The sequence below is a fragment of the Python bivittatus genome, unplaced genomic scaffold, assembly GCF_059951505.1.
Source record: "Python bivittatus isolate LINGU-HERP-01145 unplaced genomic scaffold, Pbiv_v1 ctg000210_np1212, whole genome shotgun sequence".
In the NCBI taxonomy this organism is placed as follows: Eukaryota; Metazoa; Chordata; class Lepidosauria; order Squamata; family Pythonidae; genus Python; species Python bivittatus.
Genome location: NW_028277053.1, coordinates 6236358 through 6263763, shown reverse-complemented (window position 1 = coordinate 6263763; position 27406 = coordinate 6236358). Strand labels below are relative to the sequence as shown.

General features: G+C 45.0%; 1 protein-coding gene across 4 annotated transcripts in view; it reads left to right on the top strand.

The window, feature by feature from the left end:
- The window catches only part of MAN2A2 (mannosidase alpha class 2A member 2), a 33987-nt gene extending 6846 nt beyond the window's left edge, over positions 1-27141 (top strand). For 2 of the 4 annotated variants that reach the window (XM_088139291.1, XM_088139288.1), the window contains 20 exons: positions 7957-8128; positions 13216-13343; positions 18750-18923; positions 19092-19278; positions 19479-19656; positions 19772-19974; positions 20060-20242; positions 20326-20440; positions 20543-20610; positions 20754-20919; positions 21252-21488; positions 21578-21700; positions 22548-22662; positions 22748-22881; positions 22981-23122; positions 23352-23485; positions 24383-24460; positions 24663-24857; positions 25012-25122; positions 25286-27141. In XM_088139291.1, the coding sequence (XP_087995417.1) occupies positions 7957-8128; positions 13216-13343; positions 18750-18923; positions 19092-19278; positions 19479-19656; positions 19772-19974; positions 20060-20242; positions 20326-20440; positions 20543-20610; positions 20754-20919; positions 21252-21488; positions 21578-21700; positions 22548-22662; positions 22748-22881; positions 22981-23122; positions 23352-23485; positions 24383-24460; positions 24663-24857; positions 25012-25122; positions 25286-25441 (2999 nt within the window). In that variant the 3' untranslated portion in view covers positions 25442-27141. The remainder of the gene's footprint in view (positions 1-7956; positions 8129-13215; positions 13344-18749; positions 18924-19091; positions 19279-19478; positions 19657-19771; positions 19975-20059; positions 20243-20325; positions 20441-20542; positions 20611-20753; positions 20920-21251; positions 21489-21577; positions 21701-22547; positions 22663-22747; positions 22882-22980; positions 23123-23351; positions 23486-24382; positions 24461-24662; positions 24858-25011; positions 25123-25285) is intronic. The other 2 variants (XM_088139289.1, XM_088139290.1) reach the window with 2 other exon arrangements.
- Positions 27142-27406: the final 265 nt, after the last annotated feature.

Here is a 27406-nt window from a genome sequence, read left to right as displayed (position 1 = left end):
GCCTGACTGGGTGCGCTGGTGCTCCTGGGGCCATTGCACCTGGCAATACAGGTTTTTGGATGGTTCACTTCTGAATGTGCCTCAGCCTTATTATTTTCTCTCCTATGATGTGACATATGGAACTGGATTCAGCACACATGGGGAGCCTGGAAACCTCATCCTATGAGGAAATGTAGGAAGTGATATGATCTCCTTTGAAGAATTACTAGGTAGAAGAAGGAGGCGATGTGTTTGCTTGCTCAAACCTACAATTAATTATTAAAAACTGCAGGGAAGATGGTTTGGCTGAACATGAAGCAAAGAGCTTTTTGATGAAGGGCTGGAGCACCTGAAGAACATTGAAGCAGAGGTGCCGTTGCTCTTTGCCAGGGACGATGCCTAACAGTGTGCATGGTGGATTGGCTCTGTGTTGATAGGGAGGAGAGGATTTCAAAGCGAAGACAGAAGTAGGCTGAATGTTAGGAAGAGGCTCCTGTGGGATAAGGTGCTTAACTGTGGCCCAGACCGAGGCGGTCTGTTGTTCTTTGGGGGTTGGATTGTCAGGCATTGGCTGCTTTTTTAGTGAGCTTTTGGAATCAGAGATCCGAGAGGGATGCTGTGGCATCCCGGGTTCCCTTGGGGTTCAGAATAGAAGATGGGGGATTTCCATGCTTTTTGCAGGAACAGACTCCCTTCAGCTTGCAAGAGGTGGCATGTATGCCAGTTCCAAGATGGTTCATGGGGGGGGGATTCTCCCCCTTATTAAACCAACCTTACAGGATCCCTTTACATCTTCCCTTTACATCTGGAAAGTGTAGAAATTGAGTAATTTATACTTCTTGTCTGTAAACAGTAAACCATGGGTGGCACTTCTCCTGCCAGACTGCAAAACCTGAGAATCCCCAAGCTCCAAGCAGAGAATAAAGGGGACTGAGAGGACAAATCTGCTGGGCTGCTCCCTCGAATAAAAACGGTCTTAGATAAAATCCCATGGCTCCATGTTTGTGGTTTGAGCAAAGAATAAAAGCAAAGAATAAAGAATGAATCCATTTTAAAAATTGCTAAGGAAAATATAATTTTGAAAGAACAGAAAAGAAGGTGCTAATATATTTTATCGAAGGCCTTGCCTATATCCAATGAAATAATTACAGCAGATCTACCTTAGCATTATTTAAAGCTAGACAGTTGACTAATCTCAGATAATCAGCTCCTTGTCTAAAACAAAAAACTCTTGATCCACATGTATAAAGTTTGCAAGTACCTTCTAGCATGGAGGTAGAGCAAAGGAAATATGTGGCGGCCATTAGGAAAACATGAACTTAGGAAGGGGTGAGAAGGAAACTCAAGATTGCCCTGCCTTGACTTTCTTGGCATAAGAGGGGGAGAAGGGGAAGAGACTCTGTAATTATAACCTATATCAGTGAAGCATAATTCCAGGATTTCTTGTGGCATCTGTTTCCTGATGTGGTCTTCCTTGAAAGGGTGACATCTATTTATCAAGGATTCCAGCTAATATTTTAAATAATTAGTGAAATAGATCTACACCTATATGATCTTAGCCTACACCTAGCCTAATATGTATAATTTTTACCTGGTTTAGTAATTATTGTAAGATAAACTTCACTTGAAGAAGGTGCTAAATACTAAATTTCAACACAACCTGATAACATCATAAATCTTGAAATTAAAATATTTTTATATGCTTTATATTATTCTATGGGAAAGTCACCTGCCCTAGTGATTTACCCTTTCTTGAAATTAAAATATTTTTATATGCTTTATATTATTCTATGGGAAGGTCACCTGCCCTAGTGATTTACCCTTTCTCAAACTATCAATAGTATAATTTATTATGCTAAGGTTGGCTCAGAAAATAGCTTATTTTTTGCAGCTGTTCTTTTTCCCATCAATCTTTATCTTTAAAAAAAAAATTTTTGAAATTTTTGAAATATTAATGTCTTCAGAATTTTTTTTATCTACCCTCCTTACCCCGTCCATCCAGATAGTGGATGTTCTTAAATGCCCTGTAATAAATCCGCATTCATCCATGATTTGATCTCGGTTGAGAGGACAGATCTCAAGACCTGGCTGGGTGAGGAGGCGTTTTCTCCTCTCAGAGGTGTGCCCATCTGGGGTTCAGGAGTGGAGGCCCCGATAGCCCCAAGAGAAGAGTGGGGGGTGACTGTCATCCGGATCTGCAGGTGACCAGAAGTACCGTTCTGCAGATAACTGGATGTGAGGCACTATTTGTGAGTTTGGACTTAAGGAATAAGTTTGGGGGGTGGCTGTTGAACTGCTTCCCTGCTGCACACCTTCCTTATCTGAGCTGCTTGCCTCCACATTCCCTAGACTTTTGGCTCTGCGGGAGTTTGATTTATCCTCCCTGGGGAGGAGAGGGAAGGAAAGGGAAGAGAAAGGAAGAAGTGGCTTGTGAGTTCATGACCACCATGAGAACTGAGGGTTTATCCCAGGTGATCACTGGCCACACGTTAGATCTGGCTGTTGTCTTGGAATAGCTGAGATGTGACCTGGAGAACATTTCCATTAATTCCTTACTGTCAGATCGCTCTCTGATTTTCATAGAATTAAGCAATGCCATAGACCTCTGTAAGGAGGAAGGACTTATTTGATAACCCAGATGCCTAGTGGATACTGTGGGTTTCCAAAGGGCACTTCCCAAAGCCCGAGTGGCAATGTTGAGTGCCTGGTTGACCTCTGGAACAAGAGGTTGTTGGCAGTGCTTGACATGATTGCTCCCAGCCTCCCTCTAGTCTGACCCATGGGAGCACAAGAGATGAAGAAGAGATGCCTAGACTGATGATGCTGTAAGATGAAGAATGAATGTGATCAAAATATGATAGGAGTGTAATTTCAAGCTAACACTATGGCAGCAAGAGCAGCAAAGCGAGCTTATAGTACTTCTCTGCTTTTATTCCATCCACAGCTAGCGGCCCAGCAGCATTGTTTAAAGTGGCTTGGTCCCTATTAGGGACAATTGAGCCAAAAATTGTTTGCTGGGCTGCTGCAATAAATTTGCTAAGCATCCGGAGGATAAACTTGCTCACATTTGCTCAGAGTTGATTGAACTTTGGGCAAATCCAGATAAGATGACAGAGGTTTTGTCTTATGGATCCTGAGGAGGTCCTCCGTGTTGTTAACTCTGCCACTTGTAGATTAGATCTCTGCCCTCCCTGGCTGGTGATAGGAGGCTGCGTGCTGGTGTTCGTAAATGTATCCTCGAGTGAAGGGTTGTCTCCTACCTTGAAAGAGGCAATAGTGTCTCTTCAAGTAACTGTCATTGCTCCAGCCATTGTAGATGACTGTCAACCAGTCTTCAGTCTTTCCTTCTTAGGCAAGGCTGTTGAAAAGGTGGTTCAACTATAGTTGCAGAGAGCTTTGGATGAATCAGATTATTTGGACCTTTTCAGTCAGGATTCAAACCTGAGGGTGGAACTGGAATCTCATTGGTCTTTTTCATTGGTGATCTTTGGCGGGATTGGGATGGAGAGAGAGTGACTGTCCAGCTTCTCTTGGACCTTTTGGTGACCTTTGGTACAAATGCCCAGGATATCCTCCTGGACTGACTGAGGGTTGGGAATGAGGGGCACTGTTCTTCCTTTCTGACCGGCCAGTTTCACTTGGGGTGGGGGGAAGAGGTCAAGTCCCCAGCCATTCTGTTACAAGATGCTGCAGAGCTCAGTTCTCCTCCCTCTTCTCTACGAAACTATTGGGAAGGTCATCTAGGGTGAGAAATGGGCAAGAGATGAGGTGATGGTCCTGATTTGGTGCCTGGAGGCTGTTAGCGTCTGGATGGGAAGAAACAGGTTTACATTGAATCCTACTAAGGCAGAGTGGCTGTGGATTTGGGTGCAGACTGAGTCCAGAGACAGTTCATCTTTCGAGCTGGGAGGGTCCTTCTGGACTCATGGTTTCTGCTTGAACAGCAGGTGGAGACCATGATCAGGAGGGACTTTGAACAATTAATGCATCTTTGTGCCAGTTGCGGCCTTTCCTGGATCAGGAGGCTTTATCACAGTTACTCACGTGCTTGTCATCTCATAGCTGAATTACTGCAATGTGCTTTAAATGGGTCATCCTTTGAACACCATCCAGAAGATTCTGGTGCAACATGCAACATCCTGGATGCACTGACGTTCACCTGTGAATACCACTACTATGGGAACTACAATGGCTGCCAGTTTGTTTCTGATATAATTCAAGTTGCTGCTTGTCATCTTTAAAGGCCTATATAGCTCAGGGCTTGGATATCTCTGTGATCCCTTCAAGGAGTTGATTTTATTTTTCGCTGAGAAGTCAGTATACGAATGTTGTCAGGAACCTTTTCCAAAAGAACAACTGGCCATACCTTAGCACACCAGTTGTTCAGTGATAGGTTATCTTTTAAAAAATTGAATTTTTGAGCAATTTTCGATTTAGCAGCCAGAAGTAAGACTACAATAAATTCATTTTTGTTTTGTTTACAGTTACCTCTGTCAAAAATATGTAATAAGCCCAACTCTGGAACACGTGCTACTTTTTGTTTAGTTATTCTAACTTCTTTGAATAGTGTTTTCCCATAAGGTACCATTTATTTACAAGTCTACCACATATGAAAAACGTGTTTCCTTCTGACTGCAATCCCTCCAACAGTTTACTGAATAACTGAGATACTTGTGCTAGTCTAGTTGTAGTTAAATGCCAGAGATGTGATTTCTTCCACTGTGTCTCTTGTATAGAACCATCTGATTTCCAAAGTGTTTTCAACTTCACCAACTCTGTTCGTTTCCCTAAATCTGTATCCCATGTTTCTTTGAAACCTGCAAGGAGGTCACCCACCTCCAATTCTAATAATAACCTATAAATTTTTTATATTGTTCCTTTGGGTTGGGAAGGGTAATTAATGATTAATTTTTTAAAAGTAATGGACAATGAGATGCTGACTCCATCATATCCTTTTTTGAAAAGGATTATAGTTGGAGCCATGTTAGCCAAGATAGATGGGAGTTATACCTCCTTGTAACTCAGTCTCTTCTTCTTATTGTAGAAGTCTCTTCCTCTGTTGCAACTGAGATCTCTCCGAGGTGTTGGTTGTGTTAACCTGCCCTGATTATAGAATTCTGGGTATACCAAAAAAGTGTTAGAGGAGAGATGCCCTTTATCAAAACTCTGTATCCTTTCTTCCCAAACCTAAAGTGTAGCTTTTGTGAAAATATTATTTATATTATCAATGTTTATGAAGTTTTTTGGAAGAAAAAACACCTGGCTCAAAACCATAATTTGTCTTCTGTATATTTTCTAGCTGTATCCATTGTCCAATATGAAGGGAATAATATGTCACAATTGTGCTAGCTAATAATATAATTTAAAAAATGGAATTCTCCATTCTCCTGGTTTCTGAGGCCTATATATGATCTTTTCTGTTTTAATAAAGTAAATGGAAAGATCATATATAGACCTCAGAAGTTCAATTTTCTTTGCCATAGTGTTACTGTTTTATTCAGCACTTCTACTGGAAGAGTTTGAAATAAAAATAATATATTGTTGAAAGAGTCATAATTTTTACTGCCACAATTTGACCCAAAATATTTAAATATTTCTAATTCCAGATTTTCATTTTTTATTTTCTACCATATTGGGAAAAAATTATTATTCAACAGTTTGCTAATGTATTATGTGATATTAATTTCTAGATATCTGACATACTAATTTTATAAACAGGAATACTGTAATATTTAAGAGTTTTCTGATGAGGCTAGATACATTTTTGGAATGAAGACTGACTGATCAGGGCATATAATTTTTCCCATAATTTGTTTAAGATGATTGGCTAGTAGTTTAGTATATAATTTATGATCAACATTAAGGAGGGGTTTAGGTCTGTAAGAAGAAACTTCTAGTGAATCTTTACCTGGTTTAAGAATTAAGCTTATTTTAGAGTTGTGCCAGGGTAAGGGAAGACCTCCCTGATGCGGCGCATTGCTTAATGACAAGAATTCTGGTGTAATAATATCTATAAATGTCTTATAGAACCTGTTAACCTATCAGGACCTAGAGATTTCCCATTTTTAATATTTTTAAAAACAAAATCAGTTTCTTACTGTGAAAATGGAGTACAAGTATTGAGTACTTTTTACTAATATTTTTAGTATTTGTGATGGTGTGGCTTTAGTATCTTTCATTGGCTTTATATATAAATTTAATAATAAATAAAATACTCTTTTCTTTAATTTTTAAAGCTTATTTGCCAATAATTTTGAGGTTTTATTGTCGAATTTGTAGTATTTTTGTGTTAAAAATACAATTTGGGTTGATATTTTGTCAGTTTCTAAAATAGTGAGTTATTTTCCTTTCCAGTTGCTTATGGTGTTAATGGAACGTTTTCTAGTATATTTTATCCATAAATCCTTAGTTTCTGAAGATAATGTGTTCATCATCTGTGCAGATTTCTTTCTGATCCTGCTCATTTCACTTATACATTCATTACTTATCAGTGCCTTCATGGCATCCCATTTTGTGGTTAACAATGTTCTCTACCATTTTTTGGAATTTTTTTTCAAGTTCTGAGCTGAATGTTTTTTTTTGCTTGCAAATTAAATGGCAATTAAAACACCAAAAATGAGTGAACGGGCTTTTGTCATCAAAATTAAACTCAGATCTAAAATTTGTCTTCTGTTTTCCCAGCGTTTATAAATATGCAAAAAATAGAAGAGAATCTTTAGCATTTAATAGAAAACATTATTTAGCATTTAAGATTGCAGTTTGATGCAGATGTAGAAACCTAGGGATATATATAAACCCTGATTGATTCTGATTTGCTGCTTGTTGTGGTTTTATTATCAAACTTCCCTTTAATAAAATTAAACCTTCCCTCTCAATGGTTTTGAATCTTTTCTATCTATCATAAAGTCTGTATTAGCTTTAAATAAGATGGCTATCCCTAACCCTAACCTTTCTGTAAAAAAATTGCCTCCCAAATATTTATCCTTAATATTTTCTGGTTTATGTATTTTCTGTAACATAACCTTATGGATTGAAGGAAGGATCAATATATTTATTGATTCTAGTTCTTGTTACAGGATTGCATAAGGAAACTATTCTATATTGTCCACCCGGTGTCCTATTACACTCCAGCTATTCCTGTCTTGCTTAACATTTCTGCAAAGCAAACTTATCAATAGAGAAATCTCAGCTGTCCTACCAACCGACCCATTTATGATTGAATTTGTGAAAAATGAAGAAAGATTAGCTATCCCTTTTTGCCCCCATTCCCTTTTTCTCCAGCCCTCCCCCAGCTATCCCTTCTCCAAGCTGAATCTGCCTGTCCAGTAAGATCTGGGAGAAAGAGCTTGTTGAGGCCCCACCACTGAAGAAATGGCATCTTCAGGATCCTAGGCTCGATCTGCTCAGTGGTGGCCCCCATTACTTTGGAACAGCTTATTCCCAGAGATCTGGACCGCCCCCTCTTTAGTGAATTTTCAGAGAGCCATAAAAACATGGCTCTTTGGGCATTTGGACATGAGTAAGATGCTGTCTCCAAATGGTGATGCATCGGACTGATCGGTTATACATTTATTATTTGATTTTTGTTTTTAAATCTGATATGCTCAGACTCTCTGGATATGAAGCAGCATGTGCATTGCAGTAATAAATAATGTTTATCCTGAATCATTAGGATAAAAGTGTGTTGTTGCTTTCATTGATACACCAAAACTTTACCTGGTCCTTCTCCAGATTCTTCAAACCTGTGCCATGGACATGTTACTGCAAAGTCTACCTTCATAAAAACCAATTTATTTCAATAATATTCAGCATTTTACAATTCCTTTAAATGATATGATGACAATTGTGTAGCAAACTGAGACAACAGTAGCATATTCTTGTTTAATTTCTTTTCCTGACATGTCCTTTTTTTGTCAAGAGCTAGTGTGTATATTTTTGATGGATGTGCTATAATGCTCCTTCATCTCTTACTCAAAGGCTGGATCAAGACATTTGACAAATACTATGTTGACCAGACACAGCACATTCTGAACAATATGGTGATGAAGCTGCAGGAAGACCCACGGCGGCGCTTCATCTGGTCTGAAATCTCTTTCTTTTCCAAATGGTGGGACAACATCAGCAGCCAGAAACGAGCTGCAGTCCGCAGGTAACGGGTGATTTATTTTTTTTCTGCTTTTAGAATTTGGGGGACATAATTTCAGAAAGATCATATAATGGGTTGAGTGTAATGCATCTGTCCTTAGTGGCCTCATTCATGCCATGAAAAAACCTGGTGCAGTAAGTTAAGGACTTCAGCCACAGAGGTAACCCTATATGGATACGTATCTGAGGAAATACACTGTGGCAAAAGATGTGAAATTGTTTTAAGAGCAATAGAGTCCATGAGCAAGAATGCCTCCATAACTAACTTGGACATTGTAAAGTTTTTTGTGTTTACTCTGTCATCCACAAAAGCTGACAAAAATTTGCTCCCAAATTTCATCAGAGAATTTGGGAATTGGTTTTTTGTCCACCTTTATACCAAAATTATGAAAAGTCAGTAGGAGTTGGGAGCATCACTTCATTTTAGCAAGAAAAGTATTGACCGCAGAAACCTGGTGGAATGGAGAGAATTAGCAGGAAACAATTATTTCTGGTTTCAAAAATTTACAAAGAAAGATCAAAAATGTAAGAGAACGATAGAAAAGATGGCATAGAGATATCAAGCCAGAAAATGCAAAGAAGACAGATTCATTCGCTGAATACATACAATTAATCCCTAGGCGGAGAAATAATATTATATATGAAACATAGTGGTGTTCTTAAGAGGGAGCAAGGAATCAGTGAAGTAGCCATAGAATAACAGTTATTAACAACAGGTAATCTCACTTATTCTCACACCAGGTCTGCATTTCCACAGTACTTTTAAACTTTCACCAAATTAACCCATTTTTCTGGATTTGCACACTATATTGAACCACAGGTTGACCCAAAGGGCTAAGTAAACACAACACAACATACCCAGTCAAGTTTAACACGAAGCGTGTTGTGTAAATGAAGCTGGTAGAGCTTTAACTGATCTGGTTAAATGTGATGTGGAACACAGCCAAAATAGATCATCATTGTCCTCTTCTGTCCCATTAAAAATTACAATTTGGTGGCAATTCCAGAAGGGCCTTGGGGACTTCAGTTTATGTATCCCTATTGAAATGGTCCACTGGAGAACACCTGGCTGTGGAGGTGAACCAAAGGGAGGCAAATCTCAAATTAATTCTATGTGCCACCAGTATTTGTGAAAGACGTTCTGCTGAATAGATTGGGAACATGGAGTCAAGTCAAGTGGGGTTTTGTATTATAACTAGTCTCTTTTTTTTTTAACACGTTGATAAATAATCTACCCGCATGGCTGAACAAGCAACTGACAAAAGATGCCACAGATGTGGTAGTAGCCATAAGTGTAATCTGGTATCTGGTCCTTTAAGGCTGAACAGCTCTCAGTATCTATGGCCTTAGAAAGGTGGAAGGGAGCTAGTAGAAGAGTGGCATCTTCGCTTACCCCTTGATCCCAGGGATGAGTACATTTAGCAGAGAAGAGGTTGCTGGCAGCTTTCAGGGATAGAGGAGGCGGTCCCAGTATTCTAAGAAGAAACCTCCCTTAGATCCAGAAGACAGAGTTGGCCACGCCAGGCAAGCATCCCCTTCTTGGGCAGGTACTTGAACAGGAAGTGAACTCCCTCAGAGGAGATTCCCCCAAGCCTTGCCAGGCCCCTATAATGTTGTCACGTTAGCTTCAAGTGAGGATTTTGTAATGCTCCTGGTCTGTTAAGATCTGTTTTGGCAGTCTTAAGCTATGCATTTTATTAGGTTCTGAAAATAGTGTGGAACATTTGTGATGTATTTTGTATATTTCACTTCTTATAATCAACGATTATAGTGATGTAATGATGATTGCTTTTAACTCTTGGACTTTGCATATCATTCATTGGCTAAACTGTATAAAGCATGGTTTACACATGGCTATCTCACACTCAAACAAATCCTACTTATTTATTTGACTTATATGCTGCTTCACCTGATGTCAACTGTGAAGAGCTTACATACCTGAACAAGGTTAAAACAATAAAGATAAACAATAAAGAAAAGTAAACTGCTGCATCTGTTACTGGTGCCAATAAACAATAGCAATGAAATAAATAATCCCACTGCAGGAGGAGGAAACTCAAGGCCTGCTAGAACAGGCCTAACCCTAAATCCCAGCAAGAATGGCCTATATGAATTTTAGGGGTAATGCTAAGAAAGATCTGCCCCTGTGATTCTTGCTGATGGCATCTCTAAAGGATAGGACATGGAGGGAGACTATCCTTCCTGAACTTATTGGATGGACAGGTACCACTGAGAATAGGCAGTCCTGAAGATACTCAGATCCTAACCCATGAAGGACTTTAGAGGTGAAAAGCAGAACTTTGAATAGCATCTGGAAGCCAACTGGTAACCAGGGCAGCTCTCACAGTAGAAGTGTTAGTGGACAAACCACAAGGTACATTCTAGACCAGCTGTAACTTCTAGGTGATCTTCAGGAAAGCTCCATGTAGAGTGCATTGCAGAACCACTGCAGAACAAGGCACCTGACTCCCAACCTTCTCCCCTTTATTTCTTGGAGCTCTTCAGTAAACCAAGGAGCTTCCTTGGGTTGGTGGGAGGGTTGAGTGGGGAGACTGGTACGGTAATGGCAGTCTTGGCTTATCCTTGAATCCAACTTCACAAGCAAGACCTCACATCTGTTTGTCTCTGGAATACTGCCTCTGATCATCTGCAGAGTTTGGCAGATGATAATAGCCATCTCCCCTGTTCTGGCTTTGCAGTTCTCACCAAACCCCAAATCAGGATAGGCACGTTTCAGAGAGGGTACACCTTGTTCTTTGCCCATCTTGGTAATCCAGGTCAGTCTACCCTCTTGTGCAGAGTGAGCTTGTGGATGAGGAGAAATTTATCACAGAGAGAACTGGTATTCAGCAATGACAACCAGAGGCCAGGGCTTCTGAGGACTTGGTAATCTGGCTTGTGGGTTGAGGACATGGGGGTGCAAGTGGGACTTAGTCTCAAACAACCAATGCCACTTCCCCAAAAACAGCCTGCCTCTTGCCTCCTGCCATATCTTCCTCTGCCCACCATCGATCTGATCTTTATCAATACCCTATCTCCTTCTATGGTTCCCCAATAACCATGCCTGGGGGTCCTCTCTAGGCATCTCTCTTTCCCTGAATAGCCAGAATGCCTGAGGTGTTGCTTGCCAGCCATCTCAGACCTCAAGTACCCAACAGACAGCTACCAAGACTCAGCCAGTCTCTTAGATGTCTCCTCATTATGACCATTTATTTCACAAGCACCTTTGAAACATGATAGTGTCCCCCAGTCAGCGGAAAGCATTCTCTCTAGCCCGTTGCCATGTTCTTCCTTCAGCGGTGCTGGATGGCAAATACAAAAAAATTCCATTAGCTGCAAGACTTTGCCCTTGTGATGCCAAGGAAGTAGAAGACATGGGCCATGTTCTCCTCCGCTGTATCTTTTACCAAGTCCCACGGAGTAAATTGCTCACACCCCTGATCAGCAAGCAGCCTGGCCGTCAAGAATCAGATTATCTTCAAATGCTTCTCATGGATGACCGGCCTTACGTTACAGCACAGGTAGCCAGGTTCTGCGCGGCAGCAATAAAGATCCGTCAACATCAGATAGGAAGCTGCTGAAAGGTTTTGCAGTAATGGATTATAGCCAACTAGTATTTTAGTTTGCATTAAGAGTTCCCAAAGAGACCTGAAAATACTACTTTGAGAGTCAGGGGGCCTTGCTGAGTGGAATCGATTTGGCACGGGTGGACTAAGTAGGTGATCATGAAAAAACAGACAGAAATATCACCAACACATTTCAATTTTAGATATCATTTTATCATCACCTTATTTTAGCTAACGATTAATAATGGTAGGATATTATAATTTAAGGAGTAATAATCATGTAGTGTAATAAATAACATTATAGGATAGGCCGTTTGACTTCATGTATAAATAATATTTAGGTGGCCAAATTATACTTATGATATAGATTTTACTTGACATCATTATATTTAAGATATTTAAGTAGACATGTTATGTGCATTTTTAGTTGTATTGGTCTATGACTGTAATAAACTTTTTATTATGATGATGATGATGATAGTGTCCAAAGGAGGCTGCCAGTGTCTGGATGGTGGCCACTCCAGCAGATATGCCCAGCCTTGGCAGTCACACCGCTTGCATCAAAAAAGAAAAAAACTATCCTAAATTTCTGACCCTCCTTCTGCTACCTTCAGTATCTGTTGCAGCACAATACTGCATGGAGCAGTCACTCCTACCTGACCTCCAGCACCTTTCAGCTGCCCTGTCTTGATTCTCCCTCCTCTCCACCATCAGTGCTGCTTCCCTCGATAAAGCAGCTCCAGGCCCCACTGTCACACCTTGCTGCTGCATGCTGTTGCTGCGTGCTCCCTGCTGAGCCTTCTTCCGGGGGCCTGCAATGTCCAACCAGCCCTAGTTCTTGCTTTTCCCCCACCACCTCTTCTCATTCCTCCACAGCAAGGACCCAGGGCTTCAACTCCACCACTTAAATTTTCTGTCAAGATCTCCATTCGCTTCCATTTACCTCCACTTTCACTGACCTTCACAAGTTTCTTTCATTTATCCCAAAACTTTCACTTCATCCTCCTGTATGACCATTCCTTCTTTGGCACCATACTGCTGTGTCTTAACATGTTGCATGAACCAGGCCATCATGTTAAGCCATAAGGGAGTTTGTCTGGCTTGGGTATTATGTGAATACTGCCATTGTGATCTGTTAACTGTATTTTATAATTAACCATGTGGTACAATCTGTCTCTGGATGTTGTTTTGTTCTGAGATATTTTGACCAATTTTTAAAAGTTTGAATCACTCTCAAAGAATATCTAGTCTGTTGCTTGAGTGGGCAGGATGGTGCAAACGTTTCACCCATGAACATTTCTAGCTCAAAATGCTCTGTTTCAGCTTTAAAGCACAATGTTCCAACCATTCCAGGAAAGTTTTGAATTTAAATGAACTTATAATGGGGCTGTTTTGAATGAAACACTTTGGAAATGGTTGGACCAACCCATTTTGAACTCAAAACCTTTTGAACATTCAAACGTTTTGAAATGTTTTTGCACTCCCCTACTTTGGAGAGTTTTTGACACAGATCTCTTGTTCGCAGGCTTATAGGGAATGGGCAGCTAGAGATGGCTACAGGAGGTTGGGTGATGCCAGATGAAGCTAATTCCCACTATTTTGCCATGATTGACCAGCTCCTTGAAGGGCATCAGTGGCTTGAGAAGAACATTGGTGAGTGTTATGGCCAAGGCCAACTGTGTGCTAGGGCCAGGCAGAAGTACTGGTGACGGTATCACTGGGTAGGGGAGTTGTGCCATTTGGGAAAAATCCTATCTTTGTACCTGGGGACACTCCAGTAGCTCTCAGGCTGCTATCTGTAATTCAGGATATTGTATCAGAGAGAAGCAAACAGTCAGAAAGGTGGCTTTTGAGCCCTTCTGCAATTTTGCTTCAGGAGGAAGACCTTCCATGGGAGAGTCTGTGTTTTCTTGATTAGAGAGGCTGACCCACCTCAGGCCGTGGGGAGCAGGATGCGCAGGCAAGGTTTGCCTCCATTGGCAACAGCTTGCCTGCCCAACAAGTGTCAAGGCTCATCCATTCCTGCAAAACCAACACAGGAAAGACAGCTCAGCCACAAGTCTCATCCTTGAGACAGGTACTGTATATTTAAAGTTAATAAAGCTTCCAAACAAAGTCAACATGAATAAACATATGTACCACCAATATAGAGATTATTTAGCTAGGGGCGAATCAGGCATATCAACCAATCTGTGATGTCAGAGGAGGATCGTAATGGGCAGAAGACCCACTTCCATTCTCAGCAAGGCAGTGGGGAAGCAGATGCCTCTTACGTATTTCTTCTGAATGGCTTCCAATGTATTCTATGGCCTCCATCTCCAGATCTCCACTCCATGTAGAGAGTCCCCTTCCCATTTGAAGATCTTTATTTCAGCCTTTTTTGGAGAAGGGGCAAGAGCAGCTTCCGTGGATCTTTGCATTTAATATATGAATAATATATTTCCAGGACAGAACCTGTGAGAAATTAATATTCATCTATTTCAATTAAGAACCCATTTATGTCTTTTGGCTTTTTGGCAAATACAACAATTTCTGTCTTGGAATAGTCGAATAGCCACTCAGCTCTGCCATAGGTATGTTCGCCACCTTGAGTTTTATCTCTCTCTCTCTCTCCATAGATTTATCGATTTATCAATTTATCGAGAGAGAGAGAAGGTGGGATAAAAATATAATAACAATAACGATAATAATGAAAACTTGTCAGCCTTGCGAGGTAGTCCAGACAAGAAGCACACACAGAAGTACTAGCTGTAACTTTTGTAAGGTTACATTAACAGAATCTTGCAAGTCTGACAGTAATCTCTCCCCCCTCACCATTACAGTCCAAGAAACTAGGGAGTTCCCTTCTGAGATGTTTGCCGCACCCCCATTCCTTCTGTGGGCTCAGCTACCTCTTATCTGACTGTTGCCTAGTCTGCGACTCTTCCTCCTGTCTCCCAAGGTCATTCCCACATACCATGACATTACCCCAGTGACACAGGAGCGTAGCAGGTTGTGTTCTGTCATCTGCTTGCAATTGTATAGAAACTTTCTATTTACCCAGGATGCGGGGAAAAAAGGAGGAAAGGAAAACTTCATTATAATAGTGCTGATGTAAAAACAGAAGAAGGGAGCCAAAATGCATCCCTGTCTTACTCCCCCGTTTATTCGGATTTTTGGGGCAGTGTTCCAGCTCAATCAATAGGCATTTGCATACTTGTATCCTTACACCATGTGTAAACTTTCTTCTCCTGTAACCAGGAGATTCCCTCCTGCTCTAAAAGATTCTCCAGCTTTTCCTAGATATTCTCCATCTGCTCTACAAAGATTTGTTAGAACTGTAAAACCATCTAGTGTTTCTGTTGGGGTTCTGCCTTCTCTAGATTCGTGGGAAATTAAATCCCCAAATCATTTTTCATTATTTATTTATTTATCTAAATCAATTTATTATGATTATTGTATGCCCTCTCCAATTCCTGCCAGACTGTGTATTCCCACTTTTTTTTTTTTAAACTTGACATTTATCCACTATGTGCCTTTGCTTTCTGTAAAGAATTAGTCGTCTGTCCTGATGTAACTGCAGTTTTGGTCAAACGAAGGCTTTTGGAATTTGAGCTGGTTTACACAAATACAGTTTTAAGTTATTGAACACCAATCATAAATATCCCTGAAGGCATCAGAATATGACAAGGCAGTAGCTTTCCAATACATCATCCTTGCACCCTGTAAGGCATTTTGCACTGCACCTACAACCACCTCTGACCATTTCAATCTCTTCTGACTCACATTTATTTTTTCATTATTACTTATTAGACTTGCACCCTGTCTTTTGTTGAGGAGCATAAGGGGGTACATGTGGTCTTCTGTGAGCTGTAAGGTTAAGGGGAGGTGGTCACTCTTCATTCAAACTGGAACATCACCAGATACCTGACTCAGGAGAAGAAATTGGAGCTATGAATATATAATCTACTGGTTTCTGTTTAGCCTGGGTTCCTCCCATCGGTGTTCTTATTGGAGGGAGTTCATTGTGCCCTGCTCTTCCTCTTACCTCCATGAAAGCCACATAGCTCACGAAAGCTTATGCATTTTAATAACATTGAAAAGGTGCCACCAGAGACTCTCTGATTTGTGAGATGAGGAGGAGGCACTTAATATGAAGGGTAGCCCAGTATATGAGAATAAAAAGGAAGGACTATCAGCAACAAAATTTAGAACTCCAACATGTGTGTCTTAAAAAAAGGAAAGAACTGGTGGGAAACAAATGCTATTAAACTTGTATAATGGATAAGAATTCTAAAACTGGACGGGTGAGGTCAAAGACAGGCAGCCTCTGCCTGCTGCTATTACAGTGATAGGACTAGAGAGTATCCCAAAAGGAAAAAAAGCATGGCTGCCCACTCCACGTGAGCAAAAAGTTCTGACCGGAGAACATTTTGGATCTTTCCCCCATATTAAAATTAAGAATGGAGAAGCAGAAAGCACAAATCGGCTAGACTCTATAACTGACTCAGCCCCACTAGGCAAAAATAACTATTGGTGGAAGAAGCCAAGAGGGGCCCCTCAGGGCCATGCCAAGGTCTGTTGCTTCAGCTCCTAACTGATCTCCAGTGATTTAGTTGCAGATCCAGCTGAGCCAGGGGGTGAATGCTTCCCTCATAGCCAGTGGCCAGCAGCAATTGAAGATAAAATCACCTGTCCAGCATCTGATACTTCTGTCTTGACCTCTTCAGGAAAGCAAAGCCTCCCGACTGGCCAGGGGAATGAGAGACTTTTCTTGCCACAGCTCTCTCAACTTTACACACTAAAGTATCCTTCAGTTTGCCCAAACATGCTAACCAGATGCATCAGAGCAGGAATTGAAGTATGAAGTTCAAAAATAAAAAGAAAATACTATCAGCATATAATAACAATTTACAGGTAGTCCTTGCTTACTGACTGTAATTGGGACTGGCTACTCCATCGCCGAGCAACACGGTTGTAAAGTGTGAAGTCATGTGACCATGTTGACCTATGATGGAAGTTGCAGCGGTTCCAGTTGCTGTCGTTAGATGAATCCTGCACAGTTGCAGTGTTCCACAGTCACATGAACACTATTTGTGACCTCCTGCTGGCTTCTCCATTGACTTTGCATGTCAGAAGCCACCAATGAAGGTTACAAATGGTGATTACATAACTGCAGGATGCTGCAACCGTTGTAATTACCTGTGCCTGAATTGTAGGCATGTGACCACAGGGACACTGCAACAGCTGCAACTGTGAGAACCTGTTATAAGTCCCCTTGTTTAGTGCCATTGTAAATTTGAACGGTCGCTGAACAAGTGGTTGTTAACCAAGGGCTACCTGTATATTCTAATGAGTTATGCAAGTTACCACAGCTGTTACTGTCTTGCCAGTAGCACAAGGGTTTGAACCAAATCAAAAGTCAAGGAAGGAAGTGGACAACTTTGTCTAGGACTGTAGAGTGAAAAAGTAGATGGAAAAAGACTGTTGATTTTCACCTTCAATTTGAGGGCTGCACACAGAATCCTGGCAACTGCCTGGACAATTCCCTGCAGTTTTCTTGGCAAGGTTTTTTGGAAGTGGTTGCCATTGCCTTCTTCCTAGGGCTGAGAAAGTATGACTGGCCCAAGGTCACCCAGCTGGCCTCACGTGTAAGACGGGACTAGAACTCACAGTCTCCCAGTTTCTAGCCTGCTGCCTTAACCATTACACCAAACCCAAGAACCTTGCATCCCCAGAAGACAGAGCAGGAGTCATTTACAAAATAATTCCATAGACTGTGATTGCCACTTTCTGGAACAAAGAAAGAGGTTAGCGCAACACATTGAGCAACAGTTGGCAATTAGAAGACACTGAAACTTCATTAAATTTCACTGTCCCCAGACAAGCCCAACCATTACTTCAACTGGGAGGCTGTTGAAATTCTAACTCTTGTCAAAGAATGCAGTGGCCTGGCAGTCCAACAGATTAGCAGTCAAGAAACACATAGACATAGACCACCATCTGTGGACTCTTCAAAAGAAATACACGAAGGTCAACAAGGGAAAACAGTATAGATCATAATGGTATCCCCTTCTGTCACACAACTGTTAACACCAGTAAGGAGGAGTTGGCACCACATCAACATAACAAGAACCAGGTGGTGCATCAGTCACACAGAAACAACAACACCCAACAGCACAGCCCATCCTATCACATACAAGGCTCGTAGGATAGGCAATTATACATTTCACAACTAACCAACAAATCTCAAAAAAAACCCCTACAAACCAACACTCTACCCTTGAGCTACATGTATAATCTACCACCACAATTTTATAAGTCCTTGGGGAAGATTAAATTCACCTAAGGGAACATACATACACTGTCTATACGTTTTATCAAAAGCTTTTTCTCATTCAAGCCATAAATTGCAGCTTTGTCTTTGTACAAATCAATCAAATCCACTAGTAGGCAAATATTATCATTCTTGTCTACTGAAGAAAGCACTTGGTGAACAGCAGTTAACATTTTATGTCCACATTAATCAATGAAACAGGACAATAGCTTACATATAATGTATAATCTTTACTAGCTTTTAGTATGTGTGATATATGCTTCATTGAAAAAAGAAGATAAAATGCCACATTCAAAATCTCACTGTACGGTTGATGGAGTTTAAGAGCAAGTATAAAAATTAAATGTTTATACCATTCCATAGAAAATCCATCTAGTCCTAGTGCTCATACCCAGAATTGCTTTTATGTTCTCATCCATACTCAAAGGAGTGGCTGATAATTGTTGATGTAAGGATTTGGATTGTGGAAGTTCTATTTTAGCTTAAAAGGGGTGGTTTGGACTATATACAACTGGCCATTACATTTTTGAAGGGAAGGTGGAAACCAGGGCATCATGCAAAGCAACCATTCCTTGATCTGGTGGGGGAGGAGGTAAAATGTCTTGAAGTGTCCTGTTGCCTTGGAAAGGCTGCCTTGGACCTTGGAACATCTGTCCTTGGGCGGCAGGGAAGGCTGGGGGCTTAAGGGTTGGGAAGGAGGTTGGGAAGGCTGGCCTAGGCAGTGACTCCTCTCTCTTCGGCAGGGGTGATGCCGCGCTCCGGCTGGGCAGTGGATCCCTTTGGTCACAGTGCCACAATGCCTTACCTCCTGCGCCGGGCTAATCTGACCAGCATGCTCATCCAGCGTGTCCACTATGCCGTCAAGAAGCACTTCGCAGCTACCCAGAACCTTGAGTTCCTTTGGAGGCAGAGCTGGGGTGAGGGAGGAGCTCCCCTTCCTCCCCCAGCAGCCCTGGCTTGTATTGCCTCCCACGTCAGCCTGGGTGGGGCTAGGCTCGCTGGTCCTTGCGCGCCACCCAAGCGTGATCTGCAGGGGCCAGTTGTGTTGACAGGAGCGTTATCCCACTCTGGTTTTGCCCTCCCAGATCCAGACTCCAGCACAGACCTCCTCTGCCACATGATGCCTTTCTACAGTTATGACGTGCCTCATACTTGTGGGCCTGACCCGAAAATCTGCTGCCAGTTTGACTTCAAGAGGCTGCCAGGCGGGCGCATCAACTGCCCCTGGAAAGTCCCTCCCAAGGCCATCACCAACAGCAATGTTGCTGAGCGGTGAGTGACTGGGAGGGACTTGGGTGCCCATCCCAGCTATCCAGCACACCTGTAGCATTGCTCTCCCTCTCCTGCTTCCCTCATGGCAGGGCTTCTTGCCCTCTGTGATTCAGCCCGCAGGCATGGTGCCCGTCTGCATTCGCTGGCTTCTAAGCAGGCTCAGAGGTATTTTTGGCCAGCTCTGCTTGCTCCCTTCCCAGGGCCCAGCTTCTGCTTGACCAGTACCGGAAGAAGTCCAAGCTCTTCCGAAGCAACGTCCTGCTGGTGCCCCTGGGAGATGACTTCCGTTACGACAAGCCCCAGGAATGGGATGCCCAGTTTCTCAACTACCAGCGTCTCTTTGACTTCCTGAATGCCCGCCCAGAGCTGCACGTGCAGGTGTGGTGCCTGGTTTTGGGAAAGGAACAGAGGGTCAGGCGAGGGTGAAGGCTGCTTCTGGGCAGTGCCTCCCTCAGGCTCCCAGACTCAGCACGATGTTCATTCTCTCCTGCAGGCACAGTTTGGGACGCTCTCAGACTATTTCGATGCCCTCTACAAGCAGATGGGTGTTGTCCCAGGCACACGCCCGCCTGGCTTCCCAGTGCTCAGTGGGGACTTCTTCTCCTACGCAGACCGGGAGGACCACTACTGGACAGGCTACTACACTTCCCGGCCTTTCTACAAGAGCATGGGCCGAGTGCTTGAGGCCCATCTCCGGTGAGTGGCCTGTCGGGGGTGGGCTGTGCTGGGGAACCATCTCCCAGCATTGCACAGCTAATGGCCTCCTTGCCCATTGCCACAGGGCTGCTGAGATCTTGTACAGTTTGGCCCTGAGTCACGCCCGCCATGCTGGCATGGAGAGCAAGTACCCACTGTCCGATTATGCCATGCTCACAGATGCCCGGCGCAATCTGGGACTCTTCCAGCATCACGATGCCATTACTGGCACTGCCAAGGAAGCTGTGGTGGTGGACTATGGTGTCAGGTAGGAATGAACCTGTGCTGCTGGGCAGGTGCAGCAGAGCCCCAGCGTGGTGCCTGGTTGACCTTCTCCTTGTTCCATCACAGGCTGCTTCACTCCCTGATGAATGCCAAGCGGGTCATCATCAATGCTGCCCATTACTTGGTCCTGGCAGACAAGGAGGCCTACCACTATGACATGGCAGTGCCCTTCCTTGGCGCAGTGAGCTACCATCTCCCTCTGTCTTTATGCCTGGAGGAACAGAGTTAGATAAGAGGGGTGGGGGCCTATTGGGGATGCACTCAGTCTGATTCTTCCTTCCAGGATGAGACCCGTCTCAATCAGGATTCCCTGCCAGAGAAAATGGTGATCAAGCTGGATGCCACACCCAGGTGGGACAAGGGGGGTGGGGGGTGCAGCCAGCCAGGGACAGCTGCCTGGTTTCTAGGTCCCAAGTGTGGGGCCAGGCTGAACTGAGTTCTGCTGCTGGTGAAGCCAGGGAACAGAGCTTGCTAACCTCTCTTCTATCTCACAGATTTGTGGTTGTGTTCAACCCCCTGGAGCAAGAGCGCCTGACCGTGGTGTCCCTGCTAGTGAACACCCCTCGGATCCGTGTCCTGAATGAGGAAGGGCAGCCCCTAGCCGTGCAGCTCAGTGCCCAGTGGAAGTCTGCCACAGACATGGTGCCCGATGTCTTCCAGGTAGCTTGGGAGCGATTGGCAGGGAAGTGAGGGGTTGCCGGGTCTTGTAAGACCAACAGAGAGCTTTTTAAAGACTCACAGGTCCAGAGGGACAGTAGCTTGTGTGGACGGGAATCTGCCTCCTCCAGCGTGTGAAAGCTTCTGTCTCAATCTTGAAGGTTCCCGAGGGACTTGGATGCCCCAGCCTTCTCCCTGAGAGGCTCCACCCGCCCCCCCTTCTGCAGGCTTTATAGAAGAACTGTTGCTCTGGTTTGAACCTTCGCTGCATGGAACGGGTGGGCCTGGAAGCACTGAGGGCTGCTGCCCGGCTTGTTTTATGCTCTGATCGACAGGTGTCTGTCATAATACGCCTGCCGGCGCTGGGCCTCACCATCCTGCAACTGATCAAGTCTTTTGACAGCCACAACACACTGAAATCTTCTGTGCGCCTCTTCCTGCACGGCCGTGACTTTGCTGTGCACAAGCATGAAGCCTTCCCCGTCCAGGTCCTGTCCACCGCCACAGAAGATTTCTGCTTGGAGAATCAGCACATGAGAGCTTGCTTCTCAGGGTCGAGTGGCTCACTCAAGGTGATCAGCAAATGGGACGAGGCTGGAGGGAAAGGGGGAGGGCAGGAGGGAGGGGATGCACTAACTGGTGCTCTGCTTGCTGTCTGCAGAGTGTGCATCATGCTGGTGACAAACAGGAGCAGCGGCTGAGTAGCCAGTTCCTCATCTATGGGACCCGGAGTACCAAGGACAAGAGCGGTGCCTATCTTTTCCTGCCTGATGGCGAAGCTAAGGTCTGAGTGGGGCTGCCTGGGCTGGGGGTTGTTCACCTTTATCTGGGAAGGGGTGCAGGGGAAAGAGGTCCCGCCTTGGGACAGGCTGATGAATATGCTGCTCTGGCATCTTATCCATCTGTCACCATGAGATGTAGTGCTTGGCTGGCTTCAAAAACGGGTTGGACCGATTCAAGGGAGTCACAGCAGCTGACTGGCTGCTGAGAGAACAGACGTCTGGTCCAGCTGGGCCCAGGTCTGATCCAGCAGGGCGCTGCTTGTGTTCTTATGGGAGCTGCTGCCTGGGTCATGAGGGCAACATTTGTGGGAGTTGGAACAACTTTTTCATACCAAAATCCATTTCCAGCATGTGGCGAGCAGCTGTTTCCCTCAGGCCAATTTATCCTCAGCCTGCCTTGCTGGACTTGACAGAGCAGCCTCTCCCTCCCTGCCTACCGATCTCTGCTGCCCCACTGAGAGTGCTTCGGCAGAGGTGCCACAAGATGCCTTTGGGCTCCTGGACCGCTGCAGTGGGAACAGCACTGTTTCTTTGCTTTGACGGATGACTTACTCGTCCCTTTTCTGGGGAAAATGCTCTGCTCAGTATCTGATAAGTGCTACAAAGAGGTGTTAAGGGTTCCCAGCTTTCCGGAGAGCTGCAGCTGCTTTTTTGAGTCAGAGACTTCTCCAAAAAAAGCTTGTTAGTTGTTAACATTTTTAAACATGTGCCTTTGCATAATTGCTTTTAAATTGCATTATGTATCACCATTACACATTAGTAAAAGGCAGCCTAGAAACAATTTAAGCTGGACCATAGCCATTTCCCTGCTCGCATTGGCTCCCTCCCTCCCTCTTTCCCTCTTTGCAGCCCTACGTCCCCAAGGACCCACCGGTGGTGCGGGTGACTGAGGGGCCCTTTTTTTCAGAAGCAGCCATTTACTACCAGCACGTCCAAGAGGTGGTCCGGCTCTACAATGTGCCAGGTGAGAACCTGGGCTGTGCTGTGGGGATGGGGCTGCGGTTGTGCAGGGCAGCGCAGCCCCCTTCATGTTGCGTTTCTGGCCACAGGGGTCGATGGCCTGTCTCTGGAGATCTCCTGCCTGGTTGACATCCGAGACCACGTCAACAGGGAACTGGCCCTGCGCTTCAGCACCAGCATTGAGAATAAGGACAGTTTCTTCACTGACCTAAATGGCTTTCAGGTAAACAGCTGGAAGAAAGCTTGGACCCGCCCTTTGCCCCATCCCTAGTATAGCTGCAGAAGCCACCCACTCCCTTTGCCAACTGTGACTGCCCCGCAGATCCAGCCCCGGCAGTACCTGAAGAAGCTGCCGCTCCAGGCCAACTTCTATCCCATGCCAGTCATGGCCTACATCCAGGATACGCAGAGCCGCCTGACTCTGCACACAGCCCAGGCCTTGGGGGTCTCCAGCCTCAGCAGCGGTGAGTGTGATGGAACGGGCACAACAGACTTCAGAAGTGCCCAGCGGCCAGGCTTGGCAACTCAGAAGGACGAGAGCTGTGGCTGAGGCCTGGGAGAAGATCAAGAGGGAGAATGCTTAGTTTGCTAATTTTGCACAGCAGACCTCCTTTCTGTGGCGCTCAGAGGGATCCTGACTATGTGACGGGCACCCCCTGAGGGGGCCTTTCCTTTCTCTCCACCAATTGGCAGGCCAGCTAGAGGTGATTTTAGATCGGCGTCTCATGCAAGATGATAACCGTGGACTAGGACAGGGTCTGAAGGATAACAAGCAGACCTGTAACCGCTTCCGCCTCCTGCTGGAACGACTCAGCCCAGTAAACAAGGTATGAAGCCTTGATGCTGCCCCAGCTGGATCTGACTTCTTGGGGAATTCTTTTGCGTGCCTGCAGACAGATCTCATTGACCCACATATTCAGAAGGGGTTTGGCAAATTGTCCTAAGTCCCTCCATGGCCAAACCTCCCATCTCACCATCAAGCACCCAGCCAATTTTCTCCTCTGAATTTGGGAAACCAGAGCAGTCCTGGCCGTGATCCCAGAGTTGAAGATCTCGTGCATTAAACATAGTCCTATGTAACCTGTGGCAAAAGAAAAGACTTTGAACTAGCCTTGTGGCCTTCCCTCTTCCTTCCATTCCCTCTGCTTTGATGCTCTCCATCTCCTCTTCTTCCAGGTGAAATGCATCACCCTTTAAATGCTTTCACTCTTTTTCAGAAGAGAAAGTAGAAAGCATTCCTTTCATCCAGTCAGTGGTCAGCATTTCTTATCGGATGTGATTTTATACACGTGGCAGATTTCAAGCTACAATCCAGAACAGGAGTGGCAGAGAAAAGAAGATCCATCAGTAACCAATGAGGAGATTAAAAAATGAGGGATAAGTTTCTATTGGGAATAAATATAGAGATCCATCTAAGAGATATTAAGGCCTGAGAGAGGGGCTAAGAGCAAGGCAGATAAAAGGAAGCCCAAGAGGAGATAGTCCAGACAGATCCATGCTTCCTGCTGCCTTAATCTGAGGAAAAGAAAGGCACGCAGGTAGGTGGATCCTGCAGAAATAGCCCCAGGAAGCACTGATACAGAGCCAGCTCCTCTTCAGCCCTGTCAGGGACTGTCGCCGGAAATGACCAGTGACCAAAAGCTGTCCATGAGGGATGTAGACCTGAGGCAGTGACCTTCGCTCTGGTAACCTACTATTCTCATCGCCCCTACCCCCATCCCCAGAGCTCCAGCTTCTTTTCCAAACTGGCCTCCATGCTGAGAGACTTGGTCTTCCCCAGCAGCAAGGCTGAAAGCCCAGAGGTAAAATCTGGTCTTGTGATGTAGTTTGGCCCTTCCCCGCCCTGTTTGTGTGTGTGTGTAAGCCCAGCCTAGTGCTTAGTAGCCAATAGTTTGGCAACTTTGGAGGGCTCCTGTGGGACCATCGGGCCCCTGAACGAGCCTCTTAGCTGAGGCTCCCATGGCCTTTGCTGCTGCGTCCAGTCTTCTCTCATTCTTGCTGCAGGCCCAGGAGAACCAGCCCACGAGCTTTCCATCTCTGCTCAGTCACATGACCTCCATGCACCTGAACGCTGAGGTTCTGGCCATGCCACTTGTCCAGGAAAAACTGCCCCCTCCAGCACTGAAGTCTTTTCTGCCTCTTTCGACCACTGTGCCCTGCGACTTCCACCTTCTCAACCTTCGAACGTTGCAAGGAGAGGTGAGTCCTGCCGGGGCAGAGCTGAGGAAAGAAGGAAAGCCCTCAGCCTAGATGACCCTTGCCCACTTCCCTAACCTTCCCTGCCTACCGAGCAGATGGTGCTTTCCAGCAGTCCCTGGGCTTCCATGTGATACACAGGCTTGCTTCTTCCCAGGATGATTCTTTGCCGTCAACTGAGGTAGCTCTGATTCTTCACCGGAAGGGCTTTGACTGTGGCCTGGAGGCCAGGAATTTGGGCTTCAATTGCACCACCACCCAGGGTGTGGTACGTCTGGATGTTCTCAGTTGCCCTAGAGGGACAAGAACTAGGGATGGAGCGTTCACTGGTGGGGGGAGGTTTGTGTGAGGTTGCTTTAGGAAATTAAGAGGGAGCTTGGTTCTTCTCTGCTGGGCGTTTCCACCCTTAGCTTTTGCCTCTTGCTCCCCAGCTTTCCCTTGGCAGCCTATTCCAGGGTCTGGACCTGATCTCCCTGCAGCCCTCTTCTTTGACGCTGATGTATCCACTGGCCATAGCCTCCCCCAACAGCACCACCATCCACCTTGACCCCATGGAGATTGCCACCTTCCGTCTTCGCCTTGGATAGCCCAGACTGAACTTCACTGGGAATGGCATTTCTGCCCGTGGACTTTCTTCCTCCTCTGGCCACAGCTGTCCCAAAGGACATTGCTCCATACCAGGCAGATACAAAGACGAGACACTCAGGCAGCTGGGTCCTTGAGGCTGCACAAATAGCCTGGGGTGCTGCTGGTGCCCAGAGGACTCATGGCACTGCTTCCAGAGTTTGGTCTTAGCTTGGCATGGAGGGCAGCGGGCTATGCTGTGAGGAGAGATGGGTGACATTGTTTGAGCAACAGTGAAGACCCCTGCTTCTGCTCTTCCCTTGCTCTGGGAACCACCTGTGCACTTGGTTTGACAGCTCCTGGACGTGCACAACAAAAGTGATGGTATAGCAAACACTGTAGAACAGAAGGCAGGACAAGGACAGCCTCTGCCTGCAGCTCGAAGCAACGCCCTCATCTCTGGACATGCTTCTGCCAGAAAGTAGAGTGAGGAGGAGGGACTGAAGGCCTGTGAGCAGGGGTTAGGGGGCAAGCCACTCAGGGTCAGGTAGCAGCTGCCCATACCTTTTCCTTTAGGACTGAGTATTTTCTCCAGAGTGTGGATTCCTAAAAGAGAAATGCTGACAGCTATAGAAGGAAAGAAAAAGCACCTTGCTGTGATCCAAGCAAGGCGTTTTCCCCGAATCTCTGCTGCAGCTTGATCCAAGACAGCCTTTAGCTAGCACAAAGGTGAGTCTGCACAAACGGCTGCTGTTTCATTTTGGATGAAGACAGGGAACTCCTATACTTTTCTCTGCTCCCTTTCCTGCCTTGAATTCAAGGCAGGAATTTCCTGCCACTGCGCTGCGGTTAATAGAGCCCAACGGTTTAGAGACTCTGTTCCACCCACTGCCACCCCAGCTGCCTGCAGAAGTGGAGAAAATGCAGCTGAGCAGCAGCTCTTGACCCAACGGCTCTATCTCCCTGGCCAAGGGACTCCCACGCTGTCTTTTGGGATGTGCCGCCTGGGTTCTCATGGCACAACGGTGTGTTTTTGCATAGCACTTGTGCACACAGCCCATGTGCTTAGTTTACAGTTCAGTGTGTCGTGCAAAACCAGAAAACACGTTGGAGTAAACCATGATTCAGCCAACTCTGGGTAAGCATACTTTGTGAAGAAAGCCACTGTGACTCCAGAAGGCCTCTTGCAAATTCGATGGCATTGAGGCCTGCAGGACTGGTGCAGCTGTTGTCAAGGAGCAGTACAGCTCCTGCCACAAGACCAGCTTTGATCTTAGGAAGCTGTTCCTCCTGTTCAGGCACCTGCCTCAAGGGTATTTCCAATTGCCATGGGCACGACCTGGAACCGGGGAGGTAGCACCGAGAGCATCTCTCTCTGCTCTTCACCTGTTTTGTTTCTGCAAGGTTATGTCTTTGCAACAGGGCTCTTCTCTGGATACAATATGTTTATAAACATGTTGATGGGTGGGCTGCCACTCCTAGGTCATAGTCTCTTACTAATTAGACCACTGGTGTAAATAGATCTTAAGAGGTCTACCTGCCCATAGGCAGTTTTCAGCATGTGATGCAAGAGTTGTAAGTAATGCATACGGCAAACACTAAGAAGCCTAAATTAGATTTTGGAATCTCTCTTGGTTTGCAGGGATGTTGATTACATTAGGAGAAGGAGGGGAAAGCAAGCCACTGTTTTCTGTGTTGCTCAATTTGTGCTGCATTAACTCAATGAACAGGATGTGAAAGTGTGCACTTGTGTCTTGTCTTTGCTACCCAGCAGCAGTAATCGCTGTGGGAGGTAGGGAGGGGGACCGGATTCCAAGTGTAATTCCTAGCACACAGAGATTAACACACTACATCTGTTGGCAACTTCATAAAGAACCTACAGGTTTTCTCAGACTTTTGATTTAAAGAAATGGCAAAACGTGCAACCTGTGTATCCAACACATGCCCCAAATAAAAATTTCCTTGCAAATCTGAATCGCTGCACAGAC